We start from the raw sequence: 24,623 nt of genomic DNA, 5'->3' as shown, positions 1-24,623 counted from the left end.
ACAACTTCCTTTCCAAATAAAAGCAGAAGCATTGGGAATGCAGAAACGGCCTCTTTGACTCCTTGTCTTGGCGAGAGGCCTGCTGGGGGCCCTGTCCCTTCCTCATCCCAAAGCCCAAGCTGAGTCTGGGATGAGGACGAGGACTTCCTCGGGCCCCAGGCTGCCCCCCACCCTGCCCTTCCCCGTCAGGTTCCAAGCTGCGAGCCACCCCTGCAGTGTATGCACCTGCCCTGTGTCCAGTACAGCTGCTGTGGGGGACAAGAACAGATCCCCAGACACCTTCCAGCTTCTGTTGAATCTTTTTAATGCTGTTAACGGCAAGTCTGTAAAAGGTTCAGGACAAAGTTCATTTTTCTTACTTTTTTAATTACAAAACTAACAGCTGTTAGAATTTTTTTTCCTTTTTTCTTTTCCCAGCTACAAAATATTCTGGGGAGATGCATTATAATTTAAAATATATAATATTGCACAAACAACCAAAAGGTTAATTAAACTAAAGAAATAATTACAAAGAGAATAACCCCATCCCATCAAAAAAAGTCAGCATTCTTTCCATCCCACCCCCTCACTGAAGGTTCAAAGTGGAAGTGCCCACCACTCCCTTGGCATCCCTGCCCATGATCCCTTTAAATCATTGGTGAACACACCACACTATGTACAAGAATCACCAGAGCAGCAACGTGAAGCACCAGGGTTTCCATGGATTCCTGCAGCCCCTCTATTCCCACAAGAGAGGTGCAGCTTTACCAGGGTGGAGGGTGAGAGTCACAGAGACTGGGACTGTCTTCAGGAAGAAAAGCTTTTGTAGAAGTCTGATGATAGTCTCAAGAAGTTCCCCTCAACATATCCCTTCATGAACAGAAGGCTCGAGGTGGGAGTGTTGGGCTTACCAGATGTGTAAGTACTTGGCTTTGCTCACTGCTCTGTACCGCCAATAGCTGGCTTGTGTCCTAAGCTATAGGGGAGTTGAGGTGGGTAGTTGGTTGGACAAGGTATCCTGTCAGGCCACGCACAGAAGGGCCTGAAGTAGCCCCCTCCCTTCTTGGGGAGGGCAAGAAATGCAAGAGCAGACTCTTGGCAGGTGGCACAGTTGGGCTAAGGACTTGGGTACATGTGACATGAAGACGCCCTGGGAAAGGCATGGGGACATATCAGGGTTGGCCTGAATGAAAGGAAGGAGTGGGAACTTGGGTTTGGTCTCCAGATTCTGAACCACAGGGAACTTTTCCAGGAATGGAAAGGACTAGAAGGGGAAACAGATTCCCAAGAGAGGAAAATTTCCCCAAGATGAATGCCCCTTACCCACTGGGATAGGAACCAGAATGTGCTCTCCGTCCCTGTCTAGCCAGGGCAGGTGGCATGGCCTTTCTTGCCTGCTACTGGGTGGGCAGAATGTGTTGTCTCAACTTACTCCAATGAGTCTGGTGGTTTAACTTCTGACCACACAGGCAGAAGGGCTCTGGCTATCTCTGGGACTACCAAGCAGAAGTCTCTAGGAACATGTGTGCTCAGGAGAGAAATGTAGGCTCTTCTGGTGAGGGGGCTGGGTCTCCTCCCCCTTAAGTCAGCCATCCTACGATTGACACAAATCAGAGTTTCTGGCTTGGATTTAGAGAGCCCCTCCCCAGGTGTGAGCAGAGGCACCCTTTTAGGTGCCCAGGGACCAGCAGGGAGCAACCCAGAACCTGTGCACAGAGCTCTGGTTGGCAGAGGCCATTTGGGGGACATTCTCAGTGTCTTCCAGGGCCAGGCTGAGGCAAGCGAAGGAGGTAGGAGGTGCTGCGGGTGGAGGAGCTGCTTGCTCTAGCTCCCCTCATTCCCAGTCCTCCCACTCCACATCTTCCAGCTGTAAATGGGAAGGGATAATGGAGACCACAAACACATTTAGTCCTCCTAATCAAACCCAGACCTAACCCTCCCTTGCTTAATAGGGCTGCCTTCATTTCCAGATAACCCACACTCTGCCGGGGCCATTTCCTGTCTTCCTATGAGAGCGAACCACCAGTCTCAGGCGCTGTGCCTGAGGGGTGAGCCTGCTGCTCTGATGGGTTCAGACTCAAAGCAAACACTTCCACCAATTCTGGGCACAAGGGATGCCCGGCCCGTAGAAACCAAGTTATCAAACCCTTAAGGAGAACATGGGCAGTGAAGGCCATGACTCTGAGAGGCAGGGAACCTGAGAGAGGCACTGGACTCTGGGGGCTCATAGATCTTCAATGCTCTGGCTCCAGGACCATTATCCCAGCTGGAGTGTCCCCAGGGAACTTTCTCTGGCTTCATTATTACTCTTGGTCTGCTGTTAGCTGATCCTTGCTGTGACTGGTTATAGAATGATTCTGCTTAGGTATACTGTACGTCCAGTTTCAGAAAGGCAGAAAACCACAGTGACATGATAGGGTGCTATGGGTCTTCTGTGCCCTGCATATAGTGATGCCACAGGTACAAAATACTCTTGGGTAAGTCATATCACCCTGGGCCTCAGTTTTCCAATATGAAAATGAGGTCCTTTGAGTCTCTCTAATCTGTCTACTCCTTTACAGCAGGTTCCTGAGTTACTTGATCGTAGGGATCATATGATTCTTATGTCATAGTGAAAGTAATATTGACTTGGGTCAGATGTTTTGTCTGGAGACTCAGTCCTGTCACTTATTAGCTGTGTGGGCTTTGGACCGGTCCAGCCTCTCATTCAAAATGACCCATTTTTGATTCTGAGTAGTAGTGACCAACAGGAACAACAGGCCTCTCTGGCCTGAGTGACTGGAGTGGGGTTTGTGGTGTTTTGCCTTAACATCCACGGAGTGTTTACCATGTCCCAGGTACGGCTAGGATGGCTATATGCACCACCTCATTACAGTTTATAAGCTAGGTCTGGTAAATGTCAATCCCATATTTTAGATGAGGAAACAGGCTCAGGTTAAGGAACTTGCCCTGGGTCACATTCTGTCTCCAAGGCCAGGTATCTGCTCAGGCCCCATACCTGGGGCCCACAAGTTAGAAGTTCTGTATGTTTAAGTAGTTTCTCAGGTGATGTGGATAAAGAGTTAAGGTCAAGGCTGTCCCATCTGTCCACTTTGGAACTGAGGGGAAGCAGAGCTCACTGATGACAACTGTTCTGGGCCTGAGTGGGAGGCCCCAGCAACACTCCTGAAGCCTGTCACCTCAGCCAGGAGCAGGGATCCGCCTTCAGGGGACCTGTTGGGCTTGGTGGGAGCGTTCTAAGACCTGTGATCATGTGGTTTGCTTCCCTGTACCCAATCAGACCCACTCACCTCCCCAGAGGCATCCACTTTGGAGAGTGCCATCTGTACTTCTTCTTCAGTCATGTCCAAGTCAAAGTCCTTCTCCCAATCCTCACTGATGTCTGTGCTTGAGCCTGAAACACAATCCACAGAGTGAAAGGCAGTAATGGGCAGGGAAAATGGTATGTGAAAAGGTTGTAGCTGGGGATGATGGCACTATTTAAAAGCTGTGGACAATATAAAAGAAAAGAAAAAAAAAGTTCCAGACAAAAACACATCAAAAGTATATTCTGGGGGAGCAGATGTAGTTCAGTGGTTGAGGGCCTGCTTCCCATGTATGAGGTCGATTCCTGGTTACCTCCTAAAAAAAAACAAAAAGCTTTCACTCTGGCTCAGAAATTTTACTTTTAGGATTCTATTCTAAGGAAAAATTCTGAATTCAGTAAAAAATTTAGCCAAAAGGAAGTTCACTGGAATGCCATAATGAAAACTTAGAAACAACCACAATCAGTAATTACTAAAATAAATGCTGTAGTCATATGTGGGAATATTATACAACTTTTTTTTTTTAAGGAGGTACCAGGGATTGAACTCAAGACCTTGTACATGTGAAGTGTGCACTGAACCACTGAGTTACACCTGCTCCACCATTATACAGCTTTTAAAAGTTAGGCTGTTGAACATTTAGTAGTCTTACACTACTAAGTGAGGAAAAGTAGGTCACTCAACAGTGGAGAAGCACTTTGGCCCAGAGGCTCCTTGGGAGGCAAAGAATCTCCCAGAAGGAATAAACCTTCCTCCTCACTCACCCCATTCTGTCTATACTGACCTTGCTATTCCTTAACATACCAGGTACATTCCCACCTGGGTCTTTGCATGAGCGGTTCCCTGTACCTCGGCTACTACATGGCTTAGACTTCCTCACCTCTTTCACTTCTCAGCTCAAATCTCTCATAAATGTGGCCTACCTTGACCAACACCCCCTTTCCCAATTCCCATCATTCAGCTCTAGCTGTTTTTTTTTCCATTGTACTTCTTTACTTTCTAACATATTATATAATCAGACTTATTATGTTTACTGTTTAATAACGGGAATTAGAATGTAAGCTTCAGGGAAGCAGATGTAACTCAAGCGACTGAGCTCCTGCCTACCACATGGGAGTCTGTGGTTCAGTTCCCAGTGCCTCCTAAAGAAGACAGCGAGCTGCTGTGACGGGCAGGCGCGGCAAGCTGACCCAACAAGATGACGCAAAAAGAGACACAAGAAGGAAAACATGATGAAAGACACAACAAAAGTAGGGAGCAGAGGTTCCTGGTGCCTCCTAGAGAAGAAGGGCAAGACAGCTAGCTGATGCTACTGGCAGGCACAGCAAGCCAACTCAACAAGAGACACAGGAGGAAGAACATAATGAAAGACACACAACAAAGCAGGGAATGGAGGTGGCTTAAGCGATTAGGTACCTCCCTCCCACACTAGAGGTTCCAGGTTCAGTTCCCGGTGCTTCCTAAAGAAACAAAGATGAACAGACACAGCAAGTGCAAACAATGAAGGGGTGGGGAAAAATAAATTAAAAAAAAAAAAAAAAAGTAAGCTCTATGAGAACAGGAATCTTTGACTGCTGTGCTGTGTATTCCAAGTGCCTAGAACATGAGTTGGCATTCAATAAATATTCATGGGCCCTTGTTCAAAACCAGGGTCTGGAAAACTATGGCCCATGGACCAAATCCAGCTTGCCACCTGCTTTTTACAGTTTTTGAAACAGTCATGCCCACTTGTTTACATATTGTCCATGGCCGCTTTTGTGATAAACAGCAGAGTTGAGTAGTTACGACCGAGTCTATGTGACCCTTTACAGAAAAAGTTTTCCAACTTCTAGGTGATTCTGATGCCTGCTAAAGATTAATAATCTTTGCTCTAAACATTCATCTTTGGATATGACTTCTTATAGGTATTATTAAAAATGTGCACATGAAAGTTATTACTAAGACACAATCTGCATGAATAGTTCTTTAACAAAAGCCAGTATATCTGGTATGATTCCATTAAAAAAAATATATACTCATAGATGCAAGTACACATACAGAAAAGATGAGCAAGATACCCACAAAAATACAAATAAAAGTTATCTCTAGGTAATTTTTCTTGGTGCTTTTTTTTTTGAAAATGAACAGATTACTTTGAAATAAATAAAAAGAATGGGTGTCTGATCCCCAAGTGGGAATGCCCATAAATATGTGGCTTCTTGTCCCACTTGTTCCCCACCAGGCACCCAGGCCCTGAGACCTCAGCAGATCTAAGCAGTGGACCAAGATTCTGCATTTTAAACACAAGCACTGGTTTCTGATGTTGGAGTTTGATACTGAAGTCTTAAGCTGGAGCCCCTGGGAAAGAGACAGAGCTGTTCACTTGATAGTCTACAGCTGACCTTGCGGAGAGAGGCACAGCCTAGAGAGCCTCTTAGTCTACAGTTGATCTTGTGGAGGAAACAAGAGGAGCTGAGCCCAGAGGAACCCAGGAAGCCTGAACCCTCACAGATGTCGGCAGCCATCTAGCTCCAATATGCGGAAATAGACTTTGGTGAGGGAAGTAACTTATGCTTTATGGCCTGGTAACTGTAAACTTCTACCCCAAATAGATACCCTCTATAATGCCCAGCAAAAACAAAACAAAACAAAAAAACAAAAAACACAAGCACCCGTGTGTTCTATGTAGCCCTAGGCCTACAGTTTGAGAAACAATGGTGTTAGGATTAGAAGTATGATGGTAAAGTGCCTGTTAAATACAGACACACACACACGGTAGATATTCAACAAATGGAGCCATATTTTTGTCTTGTCTCAGAATTAAGTGTACTTTTGTACTTGGTCCCACAGAAAGTCAGAGCGGCAATCAAGACCAGGTTTTTCTGACTCCTCGCTTAAGTCCTCCTGTGCCTTCAGGACACACTGATGGTACATGTCTGGTTGCCAGTGCAGACTCCCTGCAGCCTGGCAGCCCAGCTCCTGGCCCAGTCCTCACTTCAACTCTGTGGCTGTGGCCATGGCAGCTTTTGCTCATCTCAGGTTGCCCTCTAGGACTTTGAAATTCCCTCTTCAGGCTTAAATGGTAGGGCAAACTCTTTCAGGGGTAGAAAAGAGAACCTCAGCCAACATTCAGCACTTCACACCCACCCTCTGGGGTGGGTATTACAATCCCAGTTTACAGACGAGGAAATGAAGGCTTCAAGTGGCAGAGCGATATGTGAATCTGGCTCTTTCTGCCATCTGCCTCCTCCCACCATCCCACCCTGGCATGGAGTATGGAGCTCTACGTGACACTGTGCATGTGGCAGAGGACTCATGTGAGAAACAACAACTTAAGACTTCATATGGAGTTTTGCTTTTTTTAAGAAAGGGGAATTTTCAGGTGATTGCTAGTGCTGTCACTCAGAACTCATTTTATTGTTTTAACTGGATCTCTGCTTCCCCAGGTAAGAAATGGAGGCAAAACAAAACAAAACCAAACCACTTCCAGGTCATACAGATCGTCAACGGTGAAGCAGGGCCTTAAACCAGGGTTCCTTCTAGCCCACAGGTCTGCCCCATGCTTGCCCTCTCACATCCCACCATTGGGTAAGGCCAATGTCACAGATCTCACCTGAGACAAAGTACAGGTGAGAAGCAGTTCTGCAATGACATGGATCACCCTGGGACCCCATGGCTAGGCCACCCCAAGAGACTGCTGCAGTCTCTGGAGAGTATGCCTCATGTCATCTAGGATGTGGGCATAACCGGAAAAAGCAGGCAATCTGTCTCCAAGCTTCTATTCCTCCTTTTTAGATTGACTCCCTCTATTCCCACTGTCCACCCTAGTCCTGGCTAACCTCCACTTGACTGACCACAACTGCTTCTGGTGGGTCTTCTGCATCAAATCCCAGCCCCTCCTTTCACATACCCCTGACTGCATCAGAGGCAGTACAGCCAGGCAGTTAAGTGCTTACACTGCACTTCCTCCATAACCTCAATTTCAAGATTCCAGTCTCTAATCACCACTAGTTTTTTTCTAACCACCCTCAGTAGCACTAGTTCCAAATGAAACCTATAATTCTTTAACCCTCCAACTCTTTCACTATTCCTCATTTCCTTTCTTACCCAGCTCTGATTCCATAAGCCATCATTTTGATCCCTTCTTGCATAATTTGGACTCTTTTCTTCCACTGATTTCTCTTGGCAAACTTCAACCCTGGTTAAATCTTTCTCTCCATATGCTCTTCTTGTACCTTCAACAATAAATGTGCAATGAATGTGGCTGGGCAAAAGCACAACAGGTCTCACTTAAAATTCATGCCCATTGTCAGGGTCATTTGCTCTTTCACTCACCTAAAGGACTATTTTATACCTTCCTAAATATTTATTGGGTAGGTAAGATTGATCTCAGTTTTTTACCAGTACAAAACCGGGGAAAAGAGCACACACCTCAGAGGGCTTTTGTGAGGGCTGAGTGATATGCAGATAAAGTGCTTCGCACAGAGCTAGACAAACAAACTGCTCAGAGAATGTTATCTCTTATCATCATCATCATTATCATATCCTCAAAGCAGGGCTCTAATCAGATTTCCTTCCTTTGAGAAACTATCCTGAAACAATTACTCCAATTTTTAGAGGAGTAAACAGTGGCTAGAGAATCAATAACTTGCCTGAAGTCACATGGCTTATGAACAAAATTGGGATTTGATCCCAGGACTGTCTGAATTCCAGAGCTTGAGCCATTAGCCTCCATGCTCTGCTGCTTTATGGCACCAAGTCCAACCTTCTGAATCCAGCTTAAGATTTTAAGTTCCAAACTTAAGTTCTATTTCTGAGCCAACCCGTCTACCCTTCTTGTTCCTCTCTCTCCTAGGAAACAATATAGAAAAGTGAGCTTTAGTCAACAACCCTCAAACATGCCCCATGCCCTCTTCCATCTGACTTTGCAGACTCCCTTGGCCTGAACTATCACTCACCCACACCTGCCCCAAACTCTTCAACTCTCCTATACAACATCCGTCTCCTCGGTAAAAATGTCGGTGCCCAGAGATTCCTTCTTTCTCTGAACTCCTCCAGTATCAAGCCTGTCTCCTGCTGTTTTGGGCCTCGTCATAAAGACTGCAACTTTTGCCCCTCCCCCTCTGGTGTCTCATAAAGAGTAGGAGGAGTTCAATGGATGACCTCACTGAATCAGAGTCAGAAGTACTGTGTTGGAAACTGGAAAGCCTGCAGTTCCAATAGCATGTGGAGTAGGGATGGGGTGGGCCCATTTCCCACACACTGCAGCAAACCAGTCCTGCTCTGCACCTGCAGGACAGGCTTCACCTGCTGGGCAAGCTTTGGGTCTGCGATTGGTACTGAGGGTTAGCGAAGAGAGGATGTGTGTGTGTGTGTAAGGGAATGAGGAGAGGTCCTGCTGACAATCCTCCATCTCTGGAGAGGTATTTTGGATGTGGCAAGAAAAGATGACACCAGAGCTACCCTTGTCCTTTATTTTTTATCAGTTAAAGGGGTTCTCCTTTGATAAAGTCAGAGTCACCAGTGTAAAATTCTGTTATTCAAATGAGAAACTAAGGCTTTATTACTTAAAGCTGATCATAGCCAAGTCCATAAGTATTTTCTTCTTTTCTAAATTTTCTTTCCATATATTATAATAATAATGGAGAGTCAGAGAAGCTAAATGTCTTCTCTATAGTTAACCAGGCAGAAGACCTTTGATGGCAGTGATACAAGGGTTCCCAGCCCAGGGGAAGGGTGAATTGTCCGAAGGGACAGAAATGGGCATAATGTGGCAGGTAAGGACACAGGCTTGAGTGAGAGGGACTTGAGTCTGAATCTGGCCTGGCCAAATGAAATGGAGCATCCTAACAGTTATGAGCCTCACCTTCTTCATCTGCAGAATGAGGATAATAACACCAACCTCTGGGTTGTGAGGTGTGAGTGAGAAATTAAATCAATATACCATACTTAGCACAGGACCTGGCATAAACCATATATTTTATTTGATTCTAAGATACCTCCTGATTCCAGAGAATATGTGCACCTTAAACTTGATGAAATATGGTCACAAATATTCAATATATTGCAGTTATCATCATCATCATCAACAGTATCACAAATAAAGGAAATCTGTTCCTAGCATCCTAACAAGGGTCAAGGACACAAGATTCTTTGCTCTCCCCTTCCCCTCCGCCCCCAACCCCTGGCTGCAGCCTCCAGACCTACCTTTCTTTCCGTTGTTGGAGGGTGTGGACTTCCCGCTGTCCGAGTTCAGCTCAAACACCCGTAAGTCTGTGGGGCCTTCTTCCCTTAGAGTCTCTACTCTGGCTGGAGGCCTGGGCTCTGGGCCACTGCAGCGGCCAGTAGTGGTTAGGGGCTTGGAGTGTGCTGGGGGCAGGGGCCCAGTCTCGCCCACATCCACGGCCAGGCCCTGTTCTTCCAAAGATGCCTCCAGCAGCCTTTGGGGCAGGTCCTTGGGCAGCACTGGAACCTCAGGTGAGGTGGTCGGGTTGGCGATCTGTGTCACGAGAGAGATGCTCTCACTGCTTTCTGATGGAGTCACCTCTGTTGGGGGCTCAATTGGGGTCACCAGATTCTCTTCACAGGGGCTCTGGGAGCCAGCTCCTCCTTCAGGCAATGTGGAAGTTTTGGCCCCAAGAATCTTTGCTTCTTTTGGAGATGTGGGTGAAAGGCCCACAGGCTCCTCTGTAGAGAAGGAAAGGCAGGGGAAAGTTGGCATTGTACCCTATAGAGTCCCCAGACAACCTTGGAGCTCTCTGAAGAGACCTCAGTTTCTGCCCAAATTCACCCTGCTCAAGACAAAATAATGCTAATTTTCTCACCCTTCTTTATCCTCTTCCCATTGTGGTTCTTCTTTTGCAGCACTCCCTATTTGCCCATGTCTTGCCCAGGGCTTAGCACATGGCTGGTGGACACTCAGTTTCTATCAATGCAACCCAAGATGGTCACATGGATTAGAGAGCCAAGATTTAAAAATGAGTCAGTTCTGGATTCAGGTCAGACTCTGCTACATACATCCTAGGTGAATGATCTTGGGCAAGTCATTTAACCTTTCCCTAATGTACCTGCCTCACTGATAATAGAGGGATAATGTAGTTATGGTGAGGACCATGCATGTAAAGCTCTTAGCATAGATTGGGCACATTATATATGTAGCCCTAACATGTTTTTTTAAGCTAAGCTACTAGGTGGAGAGTGCTCAGCAGCCTCCCTAAGCCAGTGGTTCCCAAACCTAGATGGCATTAACATTACCAGAGGAGCTCGTAAAATACAAGTTTGGCCCCATCCCTACCTCTTATTTAGAAGGTGGAGAGGGGATCTAGATTTTCAATAAGCTTTCTGAGTGACTAAGCAGCAGCCTATCTGTGGGCTGGCAGGGTACCTACTCCAACTGACACCAGTGATTTTTTTTTTTTTTAAGATTTATTTATTTTGTATTTATTTCTCTCCCGTCCCTGCCCCCCTCAGTTGTTTGCTCTCTGTGTCCATTCGCTGTGTGTTCTTTTGTGTCTGCTTCTATTCTTGTCAGCAGCACGGGAATCTATGTCTCTTTTTTTTGTTGCATCATCTTGCTATATCAGCTCTCCGAGTGTGTGGTGCTATTCCTGGGCAGGCTGGACTTTTTTTCGCACTGGGCGGCTCTCCTTATGGGGCGTTCTCCTTGCACGTGGGGCTCCCCTACGTGGATAACACCCGTGTGGCACGGCACTCCTTGTGCGCATCAGCACTGCGCGTGGGCCAGCTCCACACCGGTCAAAGAGGTCCTGAGTTTGAACTGCAGACCTCCCATGGACACCAGTAATTTTGATACCTAAACCTATCTTGTCAAACATCTCGTCACTTTAGCCTGTCCTCACTCAGCACATATGAAAATTGTACTCCTTCTCTTCTCCTCCCCACGCACCAAATCGTTCCAAGCTTCTGGCAGGTTGTTACTTGCCCACCACCTCTCCACTCTGCTTACCTTCTTCCTCCTCCCAGCCAGGCTCCTCACAGATACTCTGTTCTGCCCGCTGCTTCAAAGCATCCCTCCGGGCCTGCTCCTGAGTATGGGGGAACAGAGAGCCAGGAGGAGTCAGGGTCCCCTCTTCCCGCAACAAAATTCAGCCTGTTTTCCCCAGGGCTGAGTGGAGTACCTCCTTGGGCTAGGTCAGCCTACCTGCTCTAGTTGGTGTACTTTATAGAAATACCGATGCCAGAATTCTGAATGGGAAACAGCTGCTGGGACCTGGAGGGAGAGGAAGTAGGGATGAGACTTTGGGAGTGCTGTGTGGGGTCTCCTTCCCCAGACTTATCAGCCTGCTCCCAGTTGCTCTGGATCCCAGCAGAGTAAGTGGCTTAGCAGTGATTCTCACAGTACTTCTACCCCTTGGGAGTTTCAGCCAGATCCACCTTCCTAGCCCAGCTCAGCCAAGGAAGATGAAAAGAACTCCCGTCAGGCTTTGCTGGCCCTTCCATTTCTCACCATTCTCTGACTGCCAGGATCCTGGTGAGTTGGCTTCTCCTGTGCAGATGCTTGGCTCATGACATGTCTGATCTGGCTCTATAGGGTCTCCCCCTGCTCTCTGGGCCAGATGACTCCACATTGACGCTGGACATTACCCTCCCACCTCCCAACACCTCAAGCCTGGTGCTGGTTAAGGTCCTGCCAGCTGGGCCCTCACCATCTTGGTGTAGAGGGCACGGATGGAGGGGCTGCCTACAAGGAGCTCTGAGATCTCTCCCTTCTTCTCCTCCAAGCAGAACTGGGAAAGCCAGGCGTCAAACAATTCCGGGGGCCCTGCAGAGGGACAGATGGTCAGTACCCTGGGTTTGGGAAAGAAGACTGGGCCTATAGAACAAATCCAAGCCAGGGCTTGGACAAGGAGGAAAGCTGAAGGGATTTTCAAAGCCATTTGGCCCAAGGTGGGGGGGTCAGGCAAAGGGAGGGGTCTCACTGAGATCAGGGTGGGGATCAGACCTTTGGATCTCCAGAAAGGGGCTGCAGCCCATTCCACCTGGCTACTGAATCCTCTCCTCTCTGAAACTGCCATTTTCACATCACCAGTGACCCCATACTCCATGTTGCCAGATCCAATGGCTACTTCTCTATCCTCCCCTTATGCGACCATTCTGCAGTTTCTGACCCTGGGAGCCAATGCCTTCCTCTTGAAGCCCTTTCTCCCCTGGCTTCTCACTTCTTTGAGATTTCCCTCACTTCTCTGGTTATTCCTTCTGAGTCTTCATGGGTTCCTCTCCTTCCTTATGCCCTTACCTCTTCTCATTCTCTATTTTTTCCCAAGATAACTTCTGCTAAACTCTGAGTTTCAAACCCCTCTTCAAACTGAGAGTTCCTCAGTTTCTCTTTGCAGCCCAGACTACACTTCCGGGCTCCAGATCCACAGGTCAGGTGTGGATACCTCTTCCTGCACAGGTGTGGCAGACCCTCCAATCAGTCTCACCCAATAATCCATATGGAAACCTAGACTCTTCCCTTATCCAATCACTGTGAATTCCACCCCCCTCAGTGTACACTTTCCTCTTCATTCCATCTGCCATTTCCTAGGTTTTGGCCTTAACACTGCTGAGGTTCCTGTCATAGTCTTCTAACTGGTGTTTGTGCCTCCTGTCTTGCCTTCTCTCTCTTCCTTCACAGGACTGCCCAAAGGCTCTTTATACAGTATGAATCTGATTCCCTTAGGCCTCAAAATCTTCCATCATTCTCTATGGAAGGGTTTTTAAAGCTGGGGTCCACAGACAAGCTTCAAAGGGTCAAAGAATTCCCATATTGTGTACAAAATTTGGGGCATATTCTGGAGAGAGGGTTTGTCATTTTCAAGAGATTTTCAAAGGCTTTTGTGACTAAAAAAGGCCAAGAACCACTACCTCTATGCTTCTCAGACAAAATTCAAACTGCTTAATCTAGTACACAAAGCCCTTCCCACTGGCAGCTCTTGCCCTCCTTACTTCCTCACACGTATCCTTTAATCTAGCCTTACCAAATGGCAAGGTGCTCCCTGTCCTTTCTGGGCCTTCGAATGTTCTGTTGCCCGTCTCATTTACTTCTCATTCATCCTGAAAACCTCAATTCAAGTATCATTTCCTGGATTCCCCAGCTGGGCTGGGTGCCACTGCCCCATCACTCCACTCTCTACCATCTCTGTTTTATCCACCATTTCTCTCTCTTAAGTGCAAGTTCCTCAAAGGTTGGACCGAGTTTGAGGGTTTCACTCATTCCTGATCTCCAGCTCCCAGCATGGGGTGGGGTGTGGGGGGTGTTGCTGCACAGCAGGGGCTCAGCAACAGAGGCTGAAGGCAGCAGGGCTGGGAGCGAGGCTGAGCTGAGAGGTTGAGGGAAGACGGGAGTAAACCTTCTGCAAATAGATGAAGACACCCAGATTCAGGGAGGAAAAGGGAATATCAACCCCTCCTACCAGGTATAAGGTACATACTAGCCCCACTCTGATCCTTTGTGTAAAGGGTACCTGGTCTCTGCTATGTAAGGCAAACAGGCATACAGCCCAGTCCCCCTTGGTCTACCTGGCCTGTAAGTTTGCCCCCTCACCATCTGGTTCATTGCAGTAGGTTGCTGGGTCTGACTGCAGGCTATAAAGGCGAGCCTAGAAGAAACAGAGAACAGAAATTCTGGAGTGCTGAGCATAGAAAGCACCCTTTCTCTATGAGGGTACCCAATCAACCATAACCCAGCTATAACCAGGCAGCCACTTGGCTACCATACCCACAGGCACTTGTTAATTAATATTGTGGTATAGGAAAAGGAATATAGGACAAGGAGTCCAAAGATTTGGGCTCTCAGAAAAATCTTTCACCCAGTATTCCACCCCTGAGAACTAAGCTAAATACAGTATAAGCAGGTTACAAAGTTTCATGTATAAAATGTTTCTGAATTTTGTGAAATTTGAGAAATGTTAACAAAAATATATTAATAAAGACCAAATTCATGGACAAGTTTTGAAATAATTCAACTCCCCTCAAATTAAAATCATTCATCAAGAATTTATTAAATTCATGGTCAGTCTGCCCAGTGACCTTAAGTTGTGTTCCCACCAATGCCACAGGGTGGCAAACTTTAGCTGGTAAACAGAAAGTCCCACCTTCCTCAGTATCCTGCCAAGAACAGGTTTGCCTGCCTGCATGAGATCTTCAAGAGGTTTTCCTGATGATTCACAGTTGTTATCATTTACAAGTTTTCATCATTCACTCAAATGTTCACTAAATGGTGGTGCTAATGCCAGTGCTGGAAAAACATGCGTAATCAGTATATGTGGAATGGAAATTCAATGTGATAAAATGCTACAAAGAAGGCCAAGCTACTATGACACCATGCTGTTAATTTAGTAGAAAAATACTTCATGAACTAAGAGAAGGAATGATGAAAAAATAAACTGTGGCAGAAATATGCTCCCCAATGCATTCCTGATTATGGTTGAAAGCTGAATAGAATCCAAATGTCCAACACTAGGGAAATGACTGAATAAATTATGCTATATTTATCTGCAATAATTTAAAGCCATTAAAAATGGTGATTAGGAAAGACACTCAGTTGTTGTAAAGATTTTTTTTTTAAAAGACAGGTTACACAATTGTATGTATAAAGTTCATCCCTTGTTAAGAAGAAAAAAACCCAAACTTTCTTTACCTATGTAAATGAAAGTTCTCTTTGGGTGATGAGATTATGGGTTTAGAAGTAATTACCTTCTCCCTAATTTCTTCATATATGTGTCATTTTTAGCTTAAACATGTATTGTTTTTGTGAGTTCAGGTTGGAAACTAAAGCCCAGCGCTGAGGCCACCAGTGAATACCTTCGTGCCATCGTAGGGCTCTGCTGAGCCAGAAGGTGTACCCATCAGGGTAATGACATCACAGTCGATGGTTTTGTCTGGAGAAGGGGCAAAGGTGTCTGAGATCACCCCCAGGAAGTCAGATAGCCCCTTTTTCATTTTCTCCGTTGCCCCCAAGGAACCTTCAGTCTGCAGAGAAAAGCCAGTAGAAGAGGTAAGTGCCCCAGAGGCAGGCTACCATCTGGAGTATGGTGGATGGGGGTTGAAGCATCAGGGTCAAAGGTGTACTGGGTGTGTGGGACCAGAAAAGTGCTCAGGGCCTTTCATCCCATCTCTGGAATGGGAGAAGGAGAGGGAGGCACCCAGGCTCCTACTCCACCTTCCAGATGGAACAGGCCAATATAGGTCACAGCAGAGATCCTAGAATGCTGTTTCATCAAAATCAAGCTGATTAAAAATTGACAGGAGAGCATCCATGCCATGGACATTTCAGCAGGGAAGAGGTCCTATGGGTAGAGTAGTGGACAGGGTATTAGCTTTGAAGTCAGCTGGAACGGAATCCCAGTTCTGCAACTTGTTGGTTATGACCTTCCTACCCTCTCTCAGCCTCAGTTTCCTTATCTGTAAAATGCAAATAAATATACATCCCTCATAGGGTTACTATGAAAATTAAGTAAATAGCAATACTGTAATACTTTCATCATCATCATTGCTCAGGAAGTAGAATATTTTGTACAAATGGTTACAGAGATATGGGCAGGATGAGAACAGCTGGGTTTGCCTGGGGGCAGATCTGGCATCAGCTGAGGGCCAAAGTATGGACCTCTGAAAGGGGTAAGTGGGACACCAAGCTTGAGTCACACTGGTCAGAATGCTCTTAAGCAAGCAGGGATGGGGTGTTGAGACAGGCTCAGGCTCCATAAACCTCTTGGAAAACTGTAATATTTACTCCTGATTAGGCTGCCCAGGCATTTTAAACCCAGAACCTACCACAGTGCCTGGCACTTGCTGGCCTATGCATACAATCATATTTGTTGAATGAAAAGAAGGAATGAATGAAAGAAACAAGCGATGCCTCTGCTACTGACTGGACTGAGAGCAGTTCAGCAGGGTCACTCCTTGTCCCTCATGCTCATCAGCAGATGTGGTCAGTAGGCAGACAGTATTTTACAAGACTCAACAAAATAAGCTTGGCTAAAAGAACTCCAAAATGTGTTTTTCATAAAAGAGTCTTTAATCACAAAGCAACAGAAATCAAAATCTGTTCCAATGCTAAAAGAAAAACTGTAATCCAAAACCAGTACAGTGTAATTCACTGGAAACTTAGATTTGCAGGGTTACTTTGATCATACACAAGTTTCACTTTTCACACTGACTTTAGAACCTAACTCCCATCACACAAGAGAATTTTGCTTTGCATCACTAGTTTATTAATAAAAACAGGCTCAGGAAGAATAAAAGTTGGTAAGTTTTTCTAGAGGGAAATTTGCAATAGAAAATAAAAAGCTTAAAACTAATACTCACCCTCTCATCCATCCCGTCCAATAGGTATTATAGGTTATAAAACACAGTATTTAATTGATCCAGTTTTGAAAAAGGTGTACTCTTTCCTTCCTTCCTCCTTCCCTTCCTTCCCTCCTCTCTTTTGTCTTCATGTATCTATATTTTCTAAATTGTCTGTAATGAATGCCTTTGCTAGTAAGATAATATCGCCAGCACAATACTGAAGTGGGAAAGTCAATTATTACTTAACATATCTATCTTGTTTCCTTGACCCAAATCTTTCAAAATGGGAGTCTATGGGGAAAATAATTGGGTAGTGGTAGAAAGGTTGGGAAACCCCACCAGGTCAGGTTGTGAGGGCAGTCACTTGGCGGGTGTGGGCAGTACTCACAGCCAGCTTCTCCTTGACCACGCTGGCTGTGGCTGCAATGGTGCAGGCTGTGTCATGCTGCACCACCTGGGTGAACTCTGTCAGGTCCCGCTTCATGAACTCCAAGGCCTCGGAGGACTGTTGGAAGACAGAGAGGGAATGACAGAGCCAGCTGGCCCATCCCTTCCCTCCCCAACCCCTTTGTTCTTGTTCCCTGTGCCTCTTCAGTACCAGACAGACACAAATGCCATGGGGAGCCTGGGCTCAGAAACAATGTTCACTTGTCCCAATTCTGTGACCTGGGATTACCTGAAAGCAGAGAGCACTGGGAAACTTCCTGCTGCTCTATGTACAGGGACTGACTCTCAGCCCAGGTGTCTATGAGCTCTGTGGCTATAAGAAAGTCATATCTAGAACTCAGTATTCTCCTATAACATGAGAGAGGTGGACTAGATCAGTGATTCTCAAGAGCAGACTGGAAAGGGGACACACAGTCTGAAAACAAAACAGAGGATGCACTGACTTGATATGCTTTAAGTCGATAGTAGTTTCAAACTTCAAATAATATGAAAAGATGTTGTGATTTTTTCATTCAACAAATTAGGGGAAGGGGTTAAGAAAAATACTGGATCAGATTCTGAGATCTTGGTGTCACCATTCCATGGTTCTAATCATCCATTAAGTTCCTGCTTCTGTTTAACTAATCTGCTTCTCACCCTGCACTAAGACGTAGCTGGAGGAGTAGCCCTTCAGCTCTCTTTGAAGACTAGCCCTGCAATGCTTCATATTCACCAACTCTAGGTTACCTTCTGGAACTATCTCTGTGCTGCAATCCTGTCTCATTTTACATGGGAATAATCATCTGCATTTTTTTAAAAGCAGGTTTATGAGTAGCAGGTGTCTGGTAGTTTCTTCTTCTGGAAAGAACCAGTTTTTTTTTTTTTTTTTATCAGCCTGGGAAGTCTCTGCATAGGAAAGTCTCATCTATCAGCCCAAGGCTTCTCTGGGGAGTAGTAATCCTGCCTCAATATCGACCCAGGGCTCCTGAATTGGAGGTGGAGGAGTCATTTATTAGTTTACTTGCTCTATCCACAATGCTACCACCTTAGTCCAGGCCAACCTGCTCTGTCATCTGGACTCCTCCCAGGTTGCATGCTAGATTCCTCTATATCATTCTCATGGTAGCCATGAGCTTTAAAAGTTAAAGCTCCCTGCTTCCCATTCTTCAGTGGTTACTTACTGTCCTAAGAGCAAGTACAAAATCTCTACCTTTACCTACAAGGCCTATATAATCAGGCCTCTGGCAGATTCTCATCCCCCTACCACCATGCTCCTCACTGAGCTCCAACCACCATGGTCTTCCTTAAGTTTCTCAAATGCCCTAGGATCTTCCCTACTTCAGGGTGTTTGAACACACTATTCCTTCTACCTGACATACAGTTCTAACTCCTCAAAACAAGCAAGCAAACAAACACAATGAATGAACCCTCTCTTGTAAATGGCTAACTCCTGTTTATCCTTCAGGTCTAAGCTTAAATGTCACTTCCCTAGAGAAGTTTCCCTGATGCCACCTCACACTACCTTGGCTCCCCCTTGCTTCATGCTCCCAGAGGACCCACAATTTTTGTTAAACATTCATCAAAGTTTGGACTCATGATTACCTGTTTGATATCTGACTTCCTGGATAAACTGAGTTCTGGGAACACCAGGGCTCATGTTTTTTATTCATTGATGCTTCCCAAGTGTCTGACATAGTCTTGCATATATTAGGTGCTAAAAATTGTTAGCTTGCTAAATTTACATGTCCCAGGGTGATTTTAATCATATAACCATGTGCAAGACTATTTGATGAATGGTTGTCTTCACCATTTAGCTGAGCTTTGAGGGGACAAATATAAGCAGACACAGTCCTTACCCTCAAACAAGGTCACATCTACTGGGGAAAATGCTCACATAATAGCACTGATGTCCAAGGGCAGAGCAGGGAGGTTGGGAAACTTGGTGGAAGGATGCCTGAGTTAGGCCCTAGAGAATGAGCAGGAGTAAGTTAAGAAAGCATGGGCATAGCAGGATAATCTAGGCCAAGAGACTGGCATCAGAAAACATGGAAGTAAAAACCAACATGGGGTTTACTGAGGCCTGCAAGTGTTTTAGTTCTGATGAATGTAAATTGTGAAGCAGAAGTTGTGAGAGATGAGGCTGGAATGGTTGTCAGGGGCAACGATGGAAGGCCTGGTAGGCCCTGTGGGTGAAGGGAGACACCAAAAGTTTGAATGGGGGTGGGACATGATGAGATTTGCATTTTCAATAGATCATTCTACTGACTGGCATGGAAGATGGGTCCAAGGGTGACAAGATTAGAAAACAGGAGGAAGACCAGTCAGGAGGCTATTGTAATAGTACAGGAAAGAAAACAGAAGAATATAAACAAGGACAGTGCTGGTAGGAGAGAAGCACAAAAAAGGTAGACTTGGTGATTAAATAGATCTGAAGGCTCAGGGCAAGAAAAGAGTTAAGAGCTACCATCTTCTAAAATAGGTGAGTAGGTAGTGCTGCCAGTTCAGATAGAAAATACGAGGAAGGGACAGATTTAGATAGAAGATGGTAACACTGACTTTGGCCATGCAAATCTGAGGTGACTGTAGGATATGTGAGACAGTTGTCCAGCAGAAGCTGTCTTCAAACACTGAAGTTAAAGGGAAAGGACTAGGAGTTACCATAGGGGAGCTGGTTGAAACATCAAAGTGGAAAAGGTCATCAAGGAATAGTCTGAAGAGTGAGTAGAGGGCTGAGGACAGTGGGCTGACAACAAGGTCCTGCAGAACATCACCTTAAAGGAGCAGGCAGAGGAAGAGGAGCTTGTGACACAGTCAGGAAAGGAAAAAGTAGAGAAGTACAAGGAAAGATGAGAAAAAATCATGTCTTGAAAGCCAAGAGGGTAGAGTTTCAAAAGGAGGCAGTGCTCACCAGTGCCAAAAGCAGCAGAAAGGTCCAGGAAGATAAGAGCTAAAAACCACCTCCTGGATTTGGCAAGTAGTAGATGGAGCTGAGTGTGAACATTGATAAGTTTATAGGTGGTGGCTTCAGGGGTGGGGAGGGAATTAAGAAAGATCATGTTTGTTGACTTCAAGTTTCAAAAAGTAGGTGAGGCTGTCTCCTAAGAAGTGAAAGTGGTTGAATAGAGGGCTTGAAGAAGTTAGGATTTCAGAAAATGTCTGAAGTGAAGGGGCGGAGAAGCAAGTTAGTTGCTCAGCAGGTTTGCTGGGAAGTGCTCAGGCCCAGCTGAGGTTGGGGAATCTGTACTAGGGCCATTGAGCAACTTTCCCCAGCAGTATTTAGTGCTCAAACACCCTCAATGAAGCAGTAAGGAGCAGAAGGCAGAGCAAAGCACTATCTCAGAGTTGTAGTCTCCAGCGAAATGTGTACTAAGGGGTTGAAGGGAATGGGAGTGCTAGGAAGCAAGTGGGCCAAATGGATCCTGGATGGGAAGGGAAGGAAAGGAAGGCCAGGAAAGCACCGCAAGACCAAGAAAAAAATGGAAGGAACAATGCACTGGTGTCTGAGGTTTCCCCATCACCCTCCACACTTAATAAAAACAGCTAATGCTTATATAGTGCTTATTATGTGTTAGGAAGTATCCTAAGTACTTTACATATATTATTTAACCCTTTGTATAATCCTATCAGATAGATATAATTAGTATTCCCATTTTACAGATGAGGAACTGAGGCCTTAAGAGAGGTTAAATAATTTGCCCAAGTTCACATAAGAGTAAGCAGTTAAGAATGGGAAATTAATTCTTCTCTTCCCAACTGGGGCACCACCAAAGGCAGAAACAACACCCAGCCCTCTGCTTCAAATTAGGAGTTCCCTGAGGACAAGAATGGAATGCTGACCATCTATTCTTCATAAGTTATGGTAGGACAAACCTTGAGGGAACACATAAGCTCTCACAACTTGCTGAATGAATGTCAGACTCTCCTTTCAGGAAATGGTTCAACAGGAAACAAGCTCCTCTGGGGTCTAGTCTATTAAACTTCTGAGCGAAAGACTTTCTCAGTCCTAATCAACAACATAAAACAGCTCAGGGCCTTTTCTGATTTGTTGGGCTGTAGCCTAGAGACTAGTTCAGAAGCTTTCAGGCTGGGATAGGAATACAAATGCTCCCAGAGTAGAGGACTGACTTAACTGAGGCCAGAAGTCTCCTGGAGTCTGCCCTGAGGCTGGACTCACCCCAGTTGCCTGAGGTAGTCATTAACTTTTTCCACATTTTACTGGGGCTGGTTTTGACAAACTAAAATAGAATAAAACAGGAACACACATTGGCATTCTCCACTGGCAGAGCCAAGCCTCTTATCCCACCAGGATTGCTTAGCTAGACATTCAAGGTCCAATTCTCTGGCCATCAATCTTCTCTCTCTGCAAACCCCACAGCTGGACAGAAATCATCAGGCACGGATGTATGGTTCATGCTCATCTCTGACCTGTCTAAGCAGGGTTCCTTCGCTGGAGTGTTCTTGATGAGATGTCCCTGCATTTTACTTCCACAGTACTAACGGAAATTGATTAAATAGCCATTTGTTGACTATTCGGTTAATATCTGTCTTCCCGCTAGACTGTGAGCTTTGAGGCCCAGAATTGTATTTGTTTGCCTAACATCTGTATTCTTTGGCCCTGTCAGAGTGCTGCTTGCGGTTGTGGCATATACTCTAATATTCGAATGACTATAGGAATAAGTTTGTTCCATTGCTAGAATCCTCTATCTTCAAGCCTAGATCAAATGCTCTCGCTTCCACGAAGAAGTTTTGAATTTCCCGATTTGGAATAAATTTCTCGATTCCTACGAAAGGGTAGCTCCTGCCTTTAAAACATCCTTATTTCACTCAAGCTAGTATCATAGCGGTCTGCGTCGAGGTCTGTCCTTCCGTGTGCCGGCAGGGGCCAAAAATGGGGCCCAGGTCCGCCTCATCCCCGAGGCCCGGCGTCCGCACAGGCCGGGCTGGGTGACCAGGTTGCAATGAACGGCGCGGGGCTCAGCAGTAGGAAGGGCGCCGGCCCAGCTTACCTTCTCTTTCACTGCTTGGTAGCTCTGCTGCAGCCAGCTCCGCCACCAGCCCACGTCCTCCCTGTGGAAGACAGACACATCTTGCGGCTCTGCGATACGACCCCTGCCCGCCCAAAGATCAGGCCTCAGTTTCCCTTCGGATGGGGCCCGCAGGCAGAGTCTTCGCAGACCGTTTCCCCATCCCCACACACAGCGACTGCACCCCGCCCTTTCAGCTTCGTTCTCGCCCGTGCTGGCCCCTTGTTCCCCACGGGGTCCCTGGCCGAGCATCCCAACCCTGGGAGAGTTCAGGCCCCAACGCCCAGGAACGGGATGACGGGCTCACCCTTCCGCCATCTTGCCCGCATGACATCACCACTATTTACTCACCTTTGACTGCCTACGCGGCCCCGCCTCCAAGCACCGCCCCGGAGCGCTCGACCCAATCCCCGAGCGGGCGCTGTCCTCAGTCCAATCCCCGCCCCGCTCCATCATTAAGCCCTGCCTCCGTAAGCTCGGTCCCCTCGCGGCGCCCCTCAATGTTTTGCCCAATCCTTATCCAGCCCCGTCCACAGGCCCCGCCTCGAGCGTTGGCTCAACCCCCGCCAAGCTCTAACCTTTCTCGGTGTGTATCAGCGGAAGTTCGTTACGGTAGCCGCAGTGAGACAGGATTGGCCAGTCGGCCAGACGGCGGAGCACTGGGAGCAGAAAGGAAAGAGGGGGGTGCATGACTGGAGCTCGAACGTCTGGCTCCCAAAGCGCAGGGCTTGGACCGCCCCCCTTTGTGAAATCAGCTGCGTAGCAGTTGCTGTGGTCTCTTCGGGCTAATTCAACAAGCTCAGAGTGCTGAGCTATGGGTTTGGGTTTGCTGTGTGGAAATTCAGAGGTGATTTCGATGCTGTCTCTGGAGGGACTCCCGGGATACTGGGGAGACCCAACACCATTCAGTTACCTCAATTCTTGGCCCAGCTCAAAACAACGCGAGCTGAGATGTGGTCTTGAGAAATCCGGAAGCTTTCTGGAGGAGAGGGATTGAGTTGGATTGAATTCAATAGGCAGAGATAGATGGGGAGGATTTTCTAGAGGAAGAGGCAGCTTCCACATGCTCCCACCGCCTCATCTACCCACCCGTCAGCCCCTGTGCCCACATATTGTGCCTTCCTTCCTGTAAGGATGCACTTAACTAAGATGAACCTGCTCATTTGTGTGCTAGATTCCCCTCTTGTCTACTTAAGAATGTGGCTTGAGTAATTCTCCACCTCTCACTTGCTTATCCTATTTTTTCTTTTTACTGGATTCTTCCTGCCATCATACATGTGGTTATTTCTCCCATCTTAAAAACAAAAGAAAAGAAACAAAAACCAACTCTTCCTTGACCCCAGACTGTTCCCCTACTCCCTTTACAGCAAAACTGGAAAGAGTAATAATAAAGCCTGTACGTGTATATGCGTGTATCCAAACTTATCTAATTCTATATCCAAGTTTGCCTAGTTTTCAGAAAGCCAATTAAATGATATAGACTCTATAGGCTTTGAGTATTCAGGAAGGATGTAGACTAAATGTGTATTCGAGCTTACATCCAGATGGAATGGGGGTGGTATGTTAATTCAAGCTTATCTGGTTTTCAAACAAACCCCAAGAAACTAACAAAGTTCTTTCCTCACCAAGAGCGCCGCTTGTTCCCCACTTCTAAATCCTCTGTATAAAAGGGGCCTGGAAATCCTGTTCAGGGCTCCGTTTTTTTGGAAAGAAGTCTGCCAGGCTATCCACTGATAATAAATCTACCTTCTCAGAGAATTCTCTTGTCCTGGCTTTCAATACTGCAATCACCAATTTCTGTCTGCTGCCACAACATTTCTGGGGGCTCGTCTGGAATTGTTGTGAAGGCCAGAGATGTCAACAGTTGGTTGCTCCTCTTGGATCCCTCTGAGGAAGCTGGGAGGGCCCAGGTGAACCCCAGCCCAGGGTACCCCTGGACCCTTTTAGTACAGAAAGAGGTTGTGGAGTCCACTGGAGCCCTTTTGGAAGAAACTGGAGGCACTGAAGGGTTTAAAAGGAGACCCTGAGAATGAAGCAGAAAAGCTCTGCATGCCAGATGGGTAAGTCTTCCGGGGGCATAGTGTAGGAGGCACCTAACTGTAAACGTTAGAAAGGGAGCCTGTTCAACTCCTGAGAGGACCCTAGTACTCCCAGGAAGTTTGGGGGGAAGCTGCCTTCTCTAGGTCTGAAAAGGAAAGAAAAGCAGGTGGCTGTGTGTGTTTGACTGTGGAAACTCAGTGAGATGCAGAGACATACTTATGCAGGGCAAGAGTGGAGTCCTAATCCATGGTTCTGTGGTGATTTCATCTGGTCAAGGGCAGTGAAGGCACCCCCTGGGGCTCTTCGTCTGAGTTAGGGGTTTGTACCAACCTGCTGTTTGGTTCTAGCTAACTGCAAGTTAAAGGTTTGGTGGTAGTGAGAGAGGTTTTGTGGGTTAAAGTCCTACTCCCTTGTCAGTATCCCAGTGCTTCCCACTGGGATGCATCTTGAAGAATTGGTCTAAATTTGGAAGATCTTAGTTACAGAAAAATGGATTGGTTTTTGTGATAAAGCTTGGTCTGAAAATGAATTGAGCAAAAGAGAAGTTTGGCCAGAAATAGGCCTATAACTTTTAATGGTG

The 24,623-nt window shown here is 46.4% G+C and overlaps 1 protein-coding gene across 3 annotated transcripts; it reads right to left on the bottom strand.

The window, feature by feature from the left end:
* Positions 1-287: 287 nt before the first annotated feature.
* Positions 288-22,358, bottom strand: BSDC1 (BSD domain containing 1). 3 transcript variants are annotated; one of them, XM_004471353.4, is made up of 11 exons: positions 22,311-22,358; positions 21,986-22,046; positions 16,942-17,058; positions 15,069-15,236; positions 13,810-13,864; positions 11,930-12,045; positions 11,425-11,493; positions 11,230-11,308; positions 9,471-9,950; positions 3,270-3,373; positions 288-1,846 (listed from the first exon to the last, which is right to left on the bottom strand). In XM_004471353.4, the coding sequence occupies exons 1-11, from the start codon at positions 22,319-22,321 to the stop codon at positions 1,814-1,816; spliced, it is 1,293 nt and encodes a 430-aa protein (XP_004471410.1). In that variant the 5' UTR covers positions 22,322-22,358; the 3' UTR covers positions 288-1,813. The 3 variants fall into 3 exon arrangements, with proteins under 3 accessions (XP_004471410.1, XP_058159956.1, XP_058159958.1); XM_058303973.1 differs by lacking the exon at positions 11,425-11,493; XM_058303975.1 differs by lacking the exon at positions 16,942-17,058 and having other exon boundaries at positions 22,311-22,352.
* Positions 22,359-24,623: the final 2,265 nt, after the last annotated feature.

The sequence above is a fragment of the Dasypus novemcinctus genome, chromosome 9 (assembly GCF_030445035.2).
Source record: "Dasypus novemcinctus isolate mDasNov1 chromosome 9, mDasNov1.1.hap2, whole genome shotgun sequence".
NCBI lineage: Eukaryota > Metazoa > Chordata > Mammalia > Cingulata > Dasypodidae > Dasypus > Dasypus novemcinctus.
The sequence above is the reverse complement of the archived record's forward strand: the minus strand, read 5'-3'. Positions and strand labels throughout refer to the sequence as shown.

Excerpts from the sequence above, each read along its gene's own strand:
- BSDC1 (XM_004471353.4), bottom strand. Across the intron at positions 15,237-16,941 it reads TGGTCAAGGAGAAGCTGGCT|ACTGAAGGTTCCTTGGGGGC; the intron begins GTGAGTACTGCC and ends TTTTCTCTGCAG. Across the intron at positions 11,309-11,424 it reads AAGTACACCAACTAGAGCAG|GAGCAGGCCCGGAGGGATGC; the intron begins GTAGGCTGACCT and ends CCCCATACTCAG.